Source organism: Lonchura striata, chromosome 17 (genome assembly GCF_050655825.1).
Source record: "Lonchura striata isolate lonStrDom1 chromosome 17, ASM5065582v1, whole genome shotgun sequence".
Lineage (NCBI taxonomy): Eukaryota > Metazoa > Chordata > Aves > Passeriformes > Estrildidae > Lonchura > Lonchura striata.
In genome coordinates, this window is record NC_140719.1 from 6,071,238 (window position 1) to 6,085,856 (window position 14,619).

At 46.4% G+C, this 14,619-nt stretch overlaps 1 protein-coding gene across 7 annotated transcripts in view; it reads left to right on the forward strand.

Moving 5' to 3' along the window:
* COL27A1 (collagen type XXVII alpha 1 chain) overlaps positions 1–14,619 on the forward strand; it is a 141,654-nt gene that overhangs the window by 77,738 nt on the left and 49,297 nt on the right. For all 7 annotated transcript variants that reach the window (XR_014958809.1, XR_014958810.1, XM_085594041.1 and 4 more), the window contains 6 exons: positions 646–690; positions 1,358–1,411; positions 2,567–2,611; positions 8,093–8,146; positions 10,919–10,972; positions 11,745–11,798. Coding sequence is in view for 5 of the 7 variants with exons in the window: in XM_085594041.1 (XP_085450167.1) it covers positions 646–690; positions 1,358–1,411; positions 2,567–2,611; positions 8,093–8,146; positions 10,919–10,972; positions 11,745–11,798 (306 nt within the window). In the remaining 2 variants the exon portion in view is untranslated. The remainder of the gene's footprint in view (positions 1–645; positions 691–1,357; positions 1,412–2,566; positions 2,612–8,092; positions 8,147–10,918; positions 10,973–11,744; positions 11,799–14,619) is intronic.

Sequence of the window (14,619 nt, forward strand, 5' to 3'; positions counted from 1 at the left end):
TTCTCTCTTGGCAGTTGGTTTTAGACACTTGAGATAATTTTTTGTGAAGCTTAATTGAAGGTCTCTTAGAAACTGTAGATCTGATCCTATCACATTAGAAATTGGTGTGGAGCCAAGGGAGAGGACCGAGTCCAATTGCTGTGTGAGATTTTGTGATAGCTCTATTCTGCAGCATGTGTAGTCCCAGCTGAAAGCAAAAGGGAAACATTCATACAGTTGCCAAATGGTTCTGTGGGAAATTTTGGAACATGCTTTTTTGGGGGGAAGGGAGGGAAAAGGGGGGAAGAGAGAAAAAGGGAACTCTACAGCATTCACATCCCTGCCAAATCAAATGAAGCAGAGTTATGGCAGCATGTCCAAGATACCTTAGTGGCCAAATCCAGCCCATCACAGCCAAATCAACTGGTGTTCCCTTGGTCAAATTTTGGATGGCTTTTACTGGCAGGACTTGACTTGAGATCTTTTTTCCCTGAGAAACCTCAGAGGCTGCTCTAAGACAGAAGGGCTCAGCTGTTAAAATGTGACAGCTGAACACACAGCCTGTGTTTAACTGCTGCTCATACTGCAGGCATCTCATTCTTGCTGCGTGGCGAGTCCAAATTTTGTCACTACTTTGCCTTTTGTTTTAATTTCTTTTCACCTCAGGGAGATGAAGGACCCTTAGGACCACCAGGAGTCCCTGGTCCAGAGGTAGGTTTCATTCATTTATTCACTCAGCTATTATCAGTTCTGATGACTTTGCAATGGAATTGTAGTTAAATTCTCATAAAGCTTCAACCCTCCTGGTTTGGGAAGTTAATCTGCCCTGCTGTGAATTATTGTCTTGTCCAGGGCTTGATTGATTGCTTGATCCAGGATGGCTGAAAGTCCAGGAAGTGTCTTGCATAGGGTGTTGAGTTTAGGACTTGCCTAAAATCATAAACCTTGAAAAACTGTCTAATGTTTAAACAGTTCATCCTCAAGATAAATGACATTGATTGGAAACCATCTCCATAACCAGCCCTTGTGTTTCTTCCTTGATTTATAGTATTTTTCAATGAGTAGAGGAAAAAGACAAAAAAAAAGAAAAAAGACTGGACAGTCAGAGAGAATCCACTTGACCTCTGTGATGTATCACAGAAACACAGTAGAAGTAAAAAGAATATTATCATATCTGTGAGCTTGCCAAGTCAGGCTTTTGTAATGTGTCTGCACATAATTGTCACATCAGGATAGTAAAATATCCCAAAAATTGGCAATAGGTGGATCAGAAAATGAAAGTTTTGTCTTCATCTTTTATTTTACAAGCATGTAAGCAGCACCTGTGACCAAAGCAGCTGCAAACTTTTGATGTTTATGGTTTTTCCATGTATTTCAGGGTCGATCTGGTCGGAAGGGGTTTCCAGGAACACCTGGTCCCAATGGTCCAAAGGTAAGAAAATAGTTTGTTCCTGATCAGGAAAGCAGTGGGTAGAAGGGAGGAAAGGAAGAGGGAAATGTCTTTTCTCACCTTTACCACTCTCCCAAGTATTCATTCCAGAGAGAACAAAAGAACTGAGGGTTCCTCTTTTTCTCAGAATTTTGGGGTCTTAGCTTCTGCTTCTTTCTTCAAAAAGAATGATGGTGCATTTTTTAAGCTATTATAAACAAATGTGTTCCTCTTTTGATATTAACCAACTTCTCCCTCCATCATCACTTCATTTTCCATTGCTTCTCCATGGTTTTGTTCTAAAACAATGCACATCATTCCTATCTTTGCTGCCTAATTATCAGCAGGAGACATCCCAGGGCAATGCTCTCCACAAACCCACACTCGAAAGGAAAGAGAAAACCCAACAAAAACAGCCTCTTCAAACAGTAAATAGCAAAAATGTGGTCTGGCAGCACATCTGGAGTATCTGCCTACTGAGAAAATACAGCTGCTGTCCTGGAGACACTGCTGGTTACTGGTGAGCCTGGTCTCTGGATGGCCCTTCCAGGGCACTCTGACTGCCTGCACGTGCTGCCACAGCTGCCCTGATCCCTGGGGGCTGTGCAATCCTTCTCCCTCTGCTTTCTCCTTCACCCCTCATCACTTTCATTCTCTGAACTCCTTCTTCCTGCACTGGGATTTATCTCATGTAGGTTCTTGCTGCAGTTTTCCTGTGGATGCTCCATGTGACAGTAACGTGTGCCTGTCTGAGGTTTTACAACAGCAGAATCAGGGTGCAGCATTGCCTGGGAATATTTGGGTTATCTTTTCTTCTTATGCTTTATAAAACTTTGGGATAAAGTAACCAGGACATAGGCTGGGCAATAGATATCTTATGTTTCAGTGTGGCTTTCTGAAGGTTATTTACTACAGCAGGACCAGCTTTTGGGGCATTTCACTCCAGAACAGCGTTTCCTCCATGTTTGTGTCAGTAGTGTTTCTTACTTTGGATTATCCTCCAAGTCACAGTTGGTTTTGTAGGTTGTTGTTTCTCACAGATTTTCCCCAATTCACACTTTGCAGCCCAAATAATAGGTGTACAAAGAGCCACATTGTGCCCAGGGTCAGGCTGGCAGCACCCAGTAATCCATGTGCCCTTGTCTCCTTGTCCTGCAGGGTGAGCCAGGAAACCGTGGCCGACCAGGGAAAGTTGGTGAGCAGGTAAATTCCTTATTTTCCTTGTCTCCTTGATGATCTCCTCTGTACAGCATGTCCTGGATGCCCAGAGTGCAGGCACAGGGCAGTGGCCAGGGATTTCTGGCCACCTTAAAGCTGCCCACAACCCTGGTGCTCCAGGTTCCAGGCTTTAAGGATAGGATTCTCTGCTTTGGGTGCTATGTTGCTTTCACTTCCCCTAAATTTTCTGGGGAGTAGAGGAGGCAGCAGCTGAACAAACCAGACCCTGGGGAAGAGTGACACTGAGCTGCATTTTGTTGTAATTCCATGGAGAACATTCTGCTGGCATAACCCAGAACATGCATTATCCCTGTAGGCTTTGGGGGGAGCCACAGGCATCAAGGAAAAAGCAACAATTGTTCCCACATCTCTGTGATTGAAACCCACAAACTTGTCCACCAACAACCCTGAAAGTGAAGCCACGGAGCCTCCAACAAATTCTGTGTGTTCCTGCACGACCACACCAAACTGGCTGTGGCAGCTGGCCCTGACACTGCGGGTGCAGCTTCTCACCACTGCTGTCCTGCCCAACACTTTCCCTGCTGGATGGTCAGCACGCTTGATTTGGTTTGGTTTAGCTTGTCAGCCTCTCTGGCTCTTCTTTGGGTCACTTCTTCCAAGGGTTTCTGATCAAGCAAGTCTACAAAAGTCAAGGTGGATCCTTTTCAGTACCAGCAGTCTGATACCAGCCTCAGTATATATTAGAGGTGGTTACTTTGGAAAGAGAGCCTTTTCTGTGTTATGGTTGTTAATTTGGACCTTGAAGAGCAACTACTAAAGGGGCAAAGTTGTTCTCCACATCTGAGTTCTGCTTGTAGCTTTATCAGATTCTGTACAGTCTCAGGCAACACTTTCCAGTGCTTTGTGCCTCAGTTTCCCCTTCTGTGAAAGGTGTGAGACAGCCCTGAGCAGAGCTTAGCCCAGTGCCTCCTGTTCTGAAGTGGCACCTGTGGATACTGTTAAAAATGAATATTTAGAAGTGCTTTGAGATCCTTAACCAGACATTGTCCTTGGAGGGCAAAGCATCATTAGGATTATTATTCTTTAACTTCCCTCAGGACTGACCTTGGATGAGAACTGTAGGCACTGTTCATCGAAAAGAAAACACAGCTGGCCTCTGCTGACACTGAAACCAGCGCAGTGGTAGGAAAGCTGCCTGTGTTATTCTTAGTCAATTAGTCTCTGTCTAGAAATATCACCCAGAAAATTTCCATTTCTGAACCAGTCAAGTAATTAGAACAAAAATGTCTCTCCAGAGTAATGAGAAATAACCTCCACTCCCCTCACATCTCCACTGAACGATGCTGGAGTGTTGGGGTTTCCTTCCTCCCTCCACTTTAACTTCAGCACTTGGTGTTGAGGCCGGGTTGGTTTTTGCAGAGCCCTGAGAGGATGAGCCCAGGCCCTTGGCACTGCAGACACCATCACCTCACCCTGTTTTCCCTTGTGGAGACCCGGATGTTTTCTATTCCACACTAAGGGTGGTCACACTTCTCACTCCTGCTGCTCTGCCTGACAAATGGTTTCTCTCAGAGTAGAAAATCTCAGCATAACAGCATGAGAAGAAATCAGCCATCCATCTCATTGGGGATTTCTTCCCTTTCTTAGGGACATCTGTTTAGGAAAACACGGGAGTTTCTGTGAGGTTTCCGGTGACACTTGAGCTCTCGTTGAAAAATGAGGTTTTAAGCCACAGGGCCATCCCTGATGCATTGTTTTTCCATTGCAAGGACACAGACTCGGGAAGATCATTCATGAGATGCTTGTTGTCTCCATGTGCTGGAAGGATTCCAGCTGCCAGGCTCCCCAGTACCCTGGAAATGTGTGGGTTAACCCTTCCTTGCCTGTAGATGGAGTCAGAAGTATATGAAGAGGAATAGGAGGCCTCTGGCCAGGGAAGCCTTCCTGTCCCCAAGCTGGGAATGCACAGCAGGAGAATGTGACCCAAATGTCCTTGTTGAAGGTCAGAGAGCCCTGTGGGAGAAGCAACACCCTGCAGCAGGCAGGAAGGTTCTGCCATCCCAGGGACCACCTGCTTGGTTCTAGAAAATCCTAGTGAAGAGTTGTGCCGGCTGAAAGCTGTGATTTATGTCCTTAATGGGACTGGGGAGGTCCTGTCATAGCAGGAGCAGCTGTTTGAGTCCCTTCCCCTGTGCAAGAAGTGACAGCCCTGCTGACTCAGGGGCTGTGTCAGGGTCAGCCCCCTTCCCATCGCTCTGTGCTGGGAAGGACAGCCAACGTTCTTCTCTTGTCCTTTAAGGTCAAAGTATGTTGTCTCCATTTCAGTATTCTAAGCTAATTTGTCAAAGGACACCAGCACCATCTCCTTCATGTCTTTCCCCTTCCAAAGGAGAGGGGCTGTAATGTCAGGTTTGCAGGTGGGGAGGTCCTGATTGTCTTGGCCAAGGTCAAGAGGGTCACCAAGAACACAGCAGGGAACTGCACTGGTGTTTCCCACATGTTAGCACTGCTCCTTTCCTGCCCATTCACCTTCTCCTCCAGGCAATCTCTGACCTCCAGACATCTCACTCAGGGATTTCAGGGCACATCTTCACCTTCCCTCCCTCCCTCCCCAGGATGGTGGAAACCCAGCACAGCAGCAGGGCAGGGCTGAGCCCGGTGCACAGAGGGTTAAACCACATGGCTGTTCTTTGCGGGTCAGAGCGTCCTCCTTTAAGCTGTGATATTTACTGTTTTACTTTCCCTTTCTTTCATCTGAATGGGAGGATTGTACATTTACTCCCTCCCGTCCTTTGTCCCTGGTTTGTTTTGTTTTGAGTTCTGGCGAAGCAGTAAAACAGAAAGGCCGTGATCGGTTCCCGCTGGGAGCGACCAGCGGTCCCGTCCCTGGGAGACCCTGCTCACGCTGGTTCCTCTCAAATGGGCTATGATTTATGCAAGGCTTCATTGCTGACTTGCTCTCTGCTGATGGAGCCAAGAGCGGGGGCTTAATTATGACAGGACTGGGCAATAAATGGGGAAAGCGAGACAGGAGTTAGGAATTACAACCCACCAATCCCCCCCTCCTTTCCTTGCTCCCCCTTCCCCACCAAGCCCCCAGCAACTTTTTAACAATCTCCATCCCTTTTCCGCCATGCCCTTGGCTGCGGAATACAGCAGACTGAATCATGAGCGACATGCTGAACTCCTGTCTAATATAAATGTTTTACATTCTTTCCTGTATACTGTGGGCCTTTATCCGGGCAGCCACTGCTGCTGGGACTTCACGTGCATCATTACACACACTGCCCAGAGCCCTGTTTGATGCAGGCCCTCTTTCCAGCCCTGAGAACCTGAGAAAAATATGTTGTGCCACAGCCATTTTAGTGTAATGACCACAATTCATGTCTGCTTTGATTAAATATTTGCCATTGGCAGCTCTTGTGGTTCTTAAAACTTAAATCTTTCTGTCTTAAATCTAAATCTCCTTGCCTTTAGCGGCTATCCTATTTTGGCCAGTGAAGAACCTCATTACCCAATGTTCCCCTGTTTTTTCTTATACTCCTGATAAATTACTGAGATTTATTTGGCGTAGACATATCTATCTCGAATTTGTCTGCTTGCAGACACAGCAATGTCGGTTAATTTAGCTCAGGGCAGACAGTGCTGGCTGCAAACTCTGCAGAACTACTGTGCTGGAAGCTGCAAGGCCCCTGCTCTGCATCTCACGTTCACACCATGGGATGCTCCCCTCACGTGGGAGCAGTGACATCTTCCCCTGTGCAGTACCACTGTGCACCAGCACAGGCAGAATTTTCCCTGGGTTCGGACTGAAATGTTGGCTGTGCTCCTCTTCCATCCCATCAGTGCTGGCCATGCCAGCAGGTTTTTGCACAAGCTGCCATAACAAGCAGCACATCTGTGACAGTGAGGGGGATCTCAGGAGGGTGTTGGGGACTCTTGGTGTGCTCAGATCCCTGCAAACCCCTCTGCAAAGCACCAGCAGGCCAGCTTCAGAAGCATCACCAGTACACCTGGCTTCGAGACCCAGATTCCTGAGAGGCTTTTTAGGGTGGATGCTGCCATGGACACTGACCTTCAAGCCTGAGGTTGGATATGCAGCAGCCCTTGGAAGGGAGTTTGAAACAGTCTTGTTCTGAATGGGACCAATGCTTTCTGCAGAGCAGGGATCCCTCTTCTGCAGGAACTGGCCTAAGGAACCAGACATTTATTGAAAAGCATATTCCCAGGAGAGAGAGAAAGAGTTCTGTGGTTTTCCAAGAAACTGGAAATGAACAAGAGATGTATTCTTTCTTCCTTTATTGTCTATTTTTGCTTAGCAACACATTTCCCTGTTGCATCTCATTGCTTTGCCTTTCTCTACCATAACATTTGCCTTCTCTGTGGCCTTGGGATATTGGAAAATTCAGAAACTGGATGCAGTTGTGTACCTGCACTTGTGTCTAATTGAAAGGACAATTGACCCAGCAGCCTTCAGCAATGCCACCCAGTGGCAGCCTTGCATAGGCAGATGTTGCAGAGTTTTCTGCTCTCCAGTTGATTCCTGCTCTGGGCAATCTGTGCAGAGTCCACCTCTGCTTGCCACAGGTGTCTGGTCCATGCAGCCTGGCCATGATGACAATCTTGTGCTCCAGGACTGCCTCAGCTTCAGACACAAAGGACATTTCAAAGCAGAGACCACTTCAAAAAGGTTGGTGACACCCCTGCAGGGTAGTGGAGCTTTTCTGTTGGTAGCTGTCGTCCCATGGCTAATTGGTATTTCCATCATGGCACAGAGGAGATAGGTGCCTCCAGAGCCAGAAACCACTGGAGCTGGTAGGGAGGTTGATTTATCTTAACTCTCAGGAATCTTCTCTTGAGATTGCATCTGTTTCCATCTTCCTAATTAAAAGCAGTTCTGTTTGCCTCTTCGTTATTGCAATCATTGTTAAACCCTGAGCTTACACTGGAGGCTTGTTCCAAGATGGTTTCTGAGTAGTGTGCAAGATCCACTGCCCTGCTGGCCTCTCTGGCTGCAGGAACCTTTATTTCCTACTGGCATCCCACCAGCACAGCACTATCCAGGGCAAAATTAATCTGCACAAAGGGCTGAGGCAGCTTGGATTAACCCAGAAGAAGTCTACGCAGTCCAGCTGCTAAAACGATGGTAAATCTGTCTCTGTGAAACCCAGGAGCTCCTGGGGAAGCTGTTTTGGGAAAAGCTCACAGAACAAAGCCACACTATGGACTCAGCCTTCCTTCCTTCACTCATCCACTGCGCTGTGTGTTGTGGTTCTTGCAGATCCTCGTGCTGCTGTTCCAGCTGGCCCCTAAAGCAGAACCAGCTGTGGAGTTAGACATTCCCATGGCCGGGAGCAACTCCATCCGCTCTGGTAGCCAGTAGGAATTACTGAGCATTATACGAGGGATGCTGTGCTATTGCAACCAGCAAGGTGGACCAAAGGAACTGTTTACTTTCTCAGCAAATAAAAACTGAAAATTAGTTGTGCTCTTCTCTTTCCTCAGGGTCTAATGGGTTTCATTGGTCCGGTGGGGGAGCCTGGAATAGCAGGAGAAAAGGTAAGATTGCTCGCAATGAAATCATTGTTGTAATTTTTGCAGGATAGGGAGGCTGGGGTGGGAGAAGGGTTGTGGAGATTTAAGTTGTGATGTGAGTGCAACACCCAGCTGGGAATGAAACACGTCCAGGGTGTCTGAGCTAGACTAGAACCAGGCCAAAATCATCCACTTCTCATTCAGGAATTAATATGCGCTGCCCTCCAGGGAGGTGCTGTCAAATATTCTTTGAAAAATTAACTTTCCTCATTCATAATATGCCAGGTAATTTGTATTTAACAGTCAGCTCTGGTTTTTATGGGACTGAGGGATCCATCAGCCCTGTGTTGCTGGTCATGGGAGGAGTCCATGGGATTGAGGTGACAGATTTCTGCAGATGTGTCCTCTGGGTTGCCAGAGGGGGTCACGCAGGACCAGGGCTGAGCCTGCATTGAACAGGAGGTCCAGCAATTTCTCAGGTGTACAAGAGTGTAGCCACCCATCTGAGCAAAGGCTGGTCCAAATATTTCCCTTTTTATCTGGTGAGGACCATCCCATCTGGCTGCCCCTGGTTGCTTTAGGCACATTCAGGGCTGGTGCCCTCTTGCGTACACTACAGACACAAACCTCTTCCAGGGGAATAAAAAGGGCTTTATTTCACATTAAAAAATGTAAAAGGACATTAATTTGTTTTCTATCACAGTGTAAACTTTTATTCAGAGGCAGCTCCCAAACACAAATCATCTGTGTCACTCATTGTATCTCACTCACACGCTGCTGGTTTTCATTGGTGGTTTAATTATTCACAGTGCAGCCGTAAAGATAGTGAAGAGCATAAAATGATGCATTCCACACATCAGTGCTCTCTTTCTCACTTTTATTGCTTCAAGCCTTGTCCTCTGGGTAATGATGTAAAGACTCTGTGACAGTTATACTGTGTTTGCTGCAGATCCATTTTATTGTCTGTCCACAGCAGTCTTTGAAAAAGTCTTTCTGTCCTCTGGGCCCCAGTGAGGCAGTAGCAGAATCAGTCTCAGTCCAAGCTGTCAAGGCCCACAAGAACTAAAAAGAGTGACATGATGTGGGCTGTATTTTAGAGAAGGAAAACAGAGGAATAAAGAGTGATGTGTCCAGAGTGGTTACACAGAAAATTGGTGCCTGAATGAGCTGTCTCACTGGCAGCTGCAGCCCTGAGTTGAATGAAGAATAAGGTGTTTGCCATGACATGGGAAGACCTTTTCCTCCATTCCATTAAGTTCGTATCTGTCCCTGTGCCTTCCATGCCAAAGCCTTGACCACATGAAATGTCCTCAACTTCCAGATCAACTCTGTAATGTGATGATGTTACATCAGTGTCAAGGCAAGCCCAGGGTGTCCTTTGAAAATCTGCCCTTGGAGATCCTCGGCACAGCTGGGATTTCTATCAGGCTTCTCTACCAGGACAAATTTAGGGATGACAGAAATAGCTATCATCAAATCAAAACCTCAACCAGGCCTCCAGTTGGCATTGTATCCTACAGCTTACTACACTTTTGTGAGCTAAATGAAGTGGGAAATATGCTTTCATTAGAGATAGCTGAGTCAGCAATCTCCATCCTGAGAGCTGCAAAAGTTAAGACTGAAGCCAGTAGAATCCAAAGATTATCAAAGAGAACAATACAGTTTATACACACTTAATAAAATCCATCCATTCGGGGAGAAAAAAATCCATACATTGGTTTATAAGAGCCAACTGGTGACAACACAAACTCTGGGGTTTGTTTTTAATAAGCTCCTTAGAGCCCAGAAAATATTTCTCCTTATACTTTTTGCCGTTGGAAGGTAGGTCAGATTTTGGGCGTCAGCTAATTGGCTGCATTTGCTAAATCCTCCTTCCTCATCCCCCTGAGCATACAAACCTAACACACCTAATTCCCAGTGCACCCCTGGGGCTGGAGGGAGACTACAGACAATTGTGTGGGAACTGCCACCATCTCCCAAAGGAGCTGCTGATGTCCCACTGCTAAAGCCACACCTTCATGTCACCCTCACATCAGCAGGTTGTGGTGGTGCTCATGAGGGTTTAACCCTCTTGTCTCCTACCTTTGGGTCAAGGATATGTTCACGGAAAGTGAGATGGTCTGCATGAGGGGATAAGAAGACTTTTGCAATGAATAAGTGATGTTTTGGTATATAAAGTTTTTTATCTGCTTGTTTTAAAAGGGATCCTATCTTTAAGGTGGGCTGGGGAGTCATCCAGCTCTGAGCCCCTCATAAATCAGACCTCTATGTCACTGTTGCTGGCATATAAATTCAGGTCTCAGTATGAGCCACAGGACAGGGACTTCCCCCGAAACACCCACAGTCTCCTCTGAAAGCACCAGGCAGCATCTCTGTTTTTTTCCAGCTTGATTCCCTGCTCTCAGCAGGGCCTTGTGACAACAGATTTCAAATCCATGGCTCTGAAAATGCCAGCACATGTAGGGACTGTGATACTGCAGAACAGGCATGTCATGCCTTGGGTGGGAAGGGCTGGAGATTTCCTTGGGTTCAGTCCTAGCACTGTTTGGAATTGAAGGTGATGGGCCTGTTTCCTTCATACCTTGGTGCTTTTGATGGCAAGAGTAAAGTCCTCTCTCTTGGGATGTGGAGGATTAGTTAATTCCTGCAATTCTTCCATTAATCTGATGAGATGGATGAGAAGAGAGTAATACTGGAAACACTTTTGGTAGAAAGCTGATGGCATAGACATAAATTTGTGGAATTTTTTAGTTGTTTCATTGCTTTAGATCACTCTTCCCTATGTTTCTGTCCTAGGGTGACCGTGGCCCAGTGGGACCCCCAGGCCCTCCAGGAGTCAAGGGGTCGATGGTAAGGAGTAAGTCTGCATTCTCTCACTCTTGCTGCCCCCTCTCTGTCTCTGTGCTAGCCAAGGGTGCAGCTTCTCCTGTCTTTTAGTTTCATGAAAACAGCTGCAATTTCTTCTCGTGTCTGTGGGGATGGGAATGGGCTTTTGAGTGAGTGGATATTGAGGTGTAGCCTCTCCCCAGCAGCTGAGTCCAGCAGTTTTTCCTTCAGTGCAAGGTGTGTTCTGTGGCTCCATCACCTGCTGTGTCAAGTGGAGACAGCCAGGAGCTGAAGGACTGCAGGTTCCCAGCTATCCTGGCTCTCGAACAGACAGTGCCCACCAACAAGGATCTGTCTGAGCTGACCAGAGCAGCTGGAAATGCAGGGTGCTTGGGCAGCACAGTGACTGTGCCTCGCTGTGCTCTGCCTTTCAGGGAACTGCATGTAGGAATTTAACAGTGGGGACCTCAGCTGGTTCCTGTCTCTCTCTGACACTTGTTTCCTGTCTACTGTAGTACAAGACCCAAAGACATATTTTCATATTAATTCAGCCCATTCTCTCTGGGCTGTTCAGAAAAATCTTGCTGCTGATATCACTGGCCAGGTTGGAGCTGGGTTAGTGACAGCCTGGTCATTTCCTGCTGCCCCTGAGCAATTTTACCCTGACAAATATCCTATCTGCCTGACCTTGCTAGCAGCCAACAATCCATTTTTCCTGTCTTCCCACTGGGAGGAAGAAAGTCTGTGCAGATTGTGGACATTCACAGCAGGCATGTTCTTCTGCCTTCCCTTTTAGGGGCACCCTGGGATGCCAGGAGGAGTGGGTTTTCCTGGGATCCCTGGACCAACAGTAAGTAAAGGCTATCATCATCTTGTAATACCACATCCTGGGCATGCATGGGCTAAGTCAAGCAACTGTACTCCAGTTTTTTTGAGTTTGATACAAACAAGAGATATGGGGAGAGGGATGGGACACGGGTGGGAGCAACATAGAAAGAGACACAAAAAAACCCACAGTGCTTAATTCAAAATTTTGTATTCCTGGGGAGGGATGCAAAAGTCACAATCCAGCCTCAATCTTTTAGCAGAACACAAGCTCCCCAGTTTAAGGTGTTCTGGGCTGGGAATGGTTGGCAGTGTGGGGATCACACCATGTGATAAAGTGATGTATCATGGTCATTTATCACAGTGACCACGGCATGCAGCGTGACCATCCTGCGTGGTCAAAGTCCCTGCTGGCATGAGAGGAGCAGAGCAGCTCCCCCAGACTGACCCTCCATCTGGACAGGCTCATCTGGCACACTGCAGCTGTGGCTGGAGCATGCAATCGCCATGGAGGCAGATTTTAGCCTGGCTCCAGTTTCCCACAGATGTTCTTTAGATGTAGCTCGGGCTCTCCCAGCAGCACAAGTGCCGCTGGAGCCAACAAAAAGGGAGCCCTGGGTGGGTGCAGGGAATGGATTTTGCTCAGTGTGTGAATTCCCACAGTGCTGGTAACTGGGAGGAAGATCACAATAGTGAAATGCCCGAGAAGTGCCAAAGGTGTGGCCTCCACAGGGTCAGGGTCAACTCTGCCCCTGCCAGGAGCTCGAGGATGCTCTGGGTGCACTGGCTGCAGGCAGCTGCTGCCTGGGCACGGACTGTGCAGTAGCAACTGAGTGGAGGTGAGGAAGAGAGAAAATCTGAGGTCAAGCAGCACCTCAGGGTGACCCATCTCTGCCTGGAGAGCAGCAATGTGGCACCAGCCCCATCCTTACAATAAAAGCAGCACAATGCCACCCACACCCCCAGTGCTGAGCTGCTCTGTGGCCCCTCGTGGCAGCACTTGCTGTTGACAGAAGCCTAAGAGGCAGCTACATATCTGTAGATGTCTCATTTTTAACAGCTTCCCTTCATGTTAGCTGCCACATGACTTGGGGACAGCTGGAGCACTGGGCTCCTCCTGCTCCAGGCCTCGTGGCTGAGGCAGTTTCTGCCCTGTGGAGCTCCATCCCTGAGCACCATCCCATGCACCACTAAATGTACCTTCAAGTGAAGCCAAATTTTGTCTGTCTTCACTGGGGCATAGCAATAGAAAGAGCTCAGGCATCAGATCCAAGTGGAGATACCAAAACCTCTCAGCAAAGCTCTGGGAGCTGAGACTGTCCCCAGGTCCTTCTGTTTCCTTCAGTTCCCTCTTCTCCTGCAGGGAAGTAAGTTCATCCAACCAAAATGTTTGCTCCACAACTGCATTTTAAAAAGTCATAATTCAATAAGCCAAACTTCCCCACAGAGCCAGTAAATCAAATAATCTCCTAATATCAAATCCCCACTCATTAACTCCAGCTGTTTTTCCACCAAACATTCCTTATTTGCTTTTCAAGCCAGACCTGAGGCATGCAGTTGTTGTTTGTCCCAAACTGTTAAAATCTTCGAATGAGCCTTAGAAGTGATGGCTGATTAATTCAACAAAGGATGATTGGAAATAGGAAGCAAAGTCAATGGTAGGAAACTTTGCCCTTGGTTTCAGCTTCCTGAGGATTGTGAATTCCTTTTTCCTCTTCTTACTCACCATTATGGTGCATCTTTTCTGTTTCAATACAGTTTTGGAAATAATGTGTACCTGTAGGAATATTAAAGGTCACTTATCTTCTCCTAAACAGTTAATTGGAATTCCAGCAGGGTATCTAGCTATTCCCTCAACATTTGCCATTATAATGTCCTTATACTTTCATAAGCTGTTTAGGATAGGCCGAGACTTCCAGATGAGAGTCCAAATCCCAACTAAGGATTTAATTTCAGTACATGGTTATCATAAAAGTCTCTATAAAACAAGAATCTGACACATTCACTGCCTGTACCAGTCACCACTGCCCTCACTACCAAAGCTGAGAGGTACTGTGATCAAAAATACAGCTACAGTCAGCTGACTTTTCCATACTGAGTGAGAACAGCTCAGCATGTGTATCCTGAACTTACATGCCATGCACAAAAGCAAAATCTTCATAAATGGCAGTTACAGGAGCAGCAGGAAGATCACTGTCCAATTCTGTTCTGATCTGTGGTGGAATTTGCAGGGCTGACAGTTGGTAAAAGCTATTAACATGTAAACAGCCAAATATGATGTGGAATATTTGAGAGAGCAAGGAGTGAATGTGTCATTTTGAGGTTTTCTTTCTGACAGCAGAAAGGCACTAACTTTAAATATCAGGTTTAAAAGCTGTGATAGAGAACTAAGGACTATTAATTAAATATATCCTTTATTTTTTGTTACTCTGATAAATATTCCATCAGGGAAAAAAAAACTGGCTTTCTACATTTTCTCTATGCACATTAATGAATGATGTGTGTACAAATCCAGATTAAAAGAAGACCTGAAATCTTTCTGTAATTGTAAGAAGAACAGGATCATCCACATCACCAACAGTCCACATTAAATTAGTATCTATCTGCCAGTATCAATATTTATGCAGCATTAACAGGGCAACAGTTACTTAAAGATGAAAGTCAGTATTTGGCTGAAAAGATCAAACTTGGATACCAAAGATGAGGTGTCTGATTTTGTATTTGGACATCTAAAAACCAGATTCTGGTTATTATTATTTTTGAACAGATGCTGAGAAACAGCTGCTTTTAATAGATTCAGAGAGGATTCTGGATGTTCAACTTCTCTTCACATCACACCACTGACA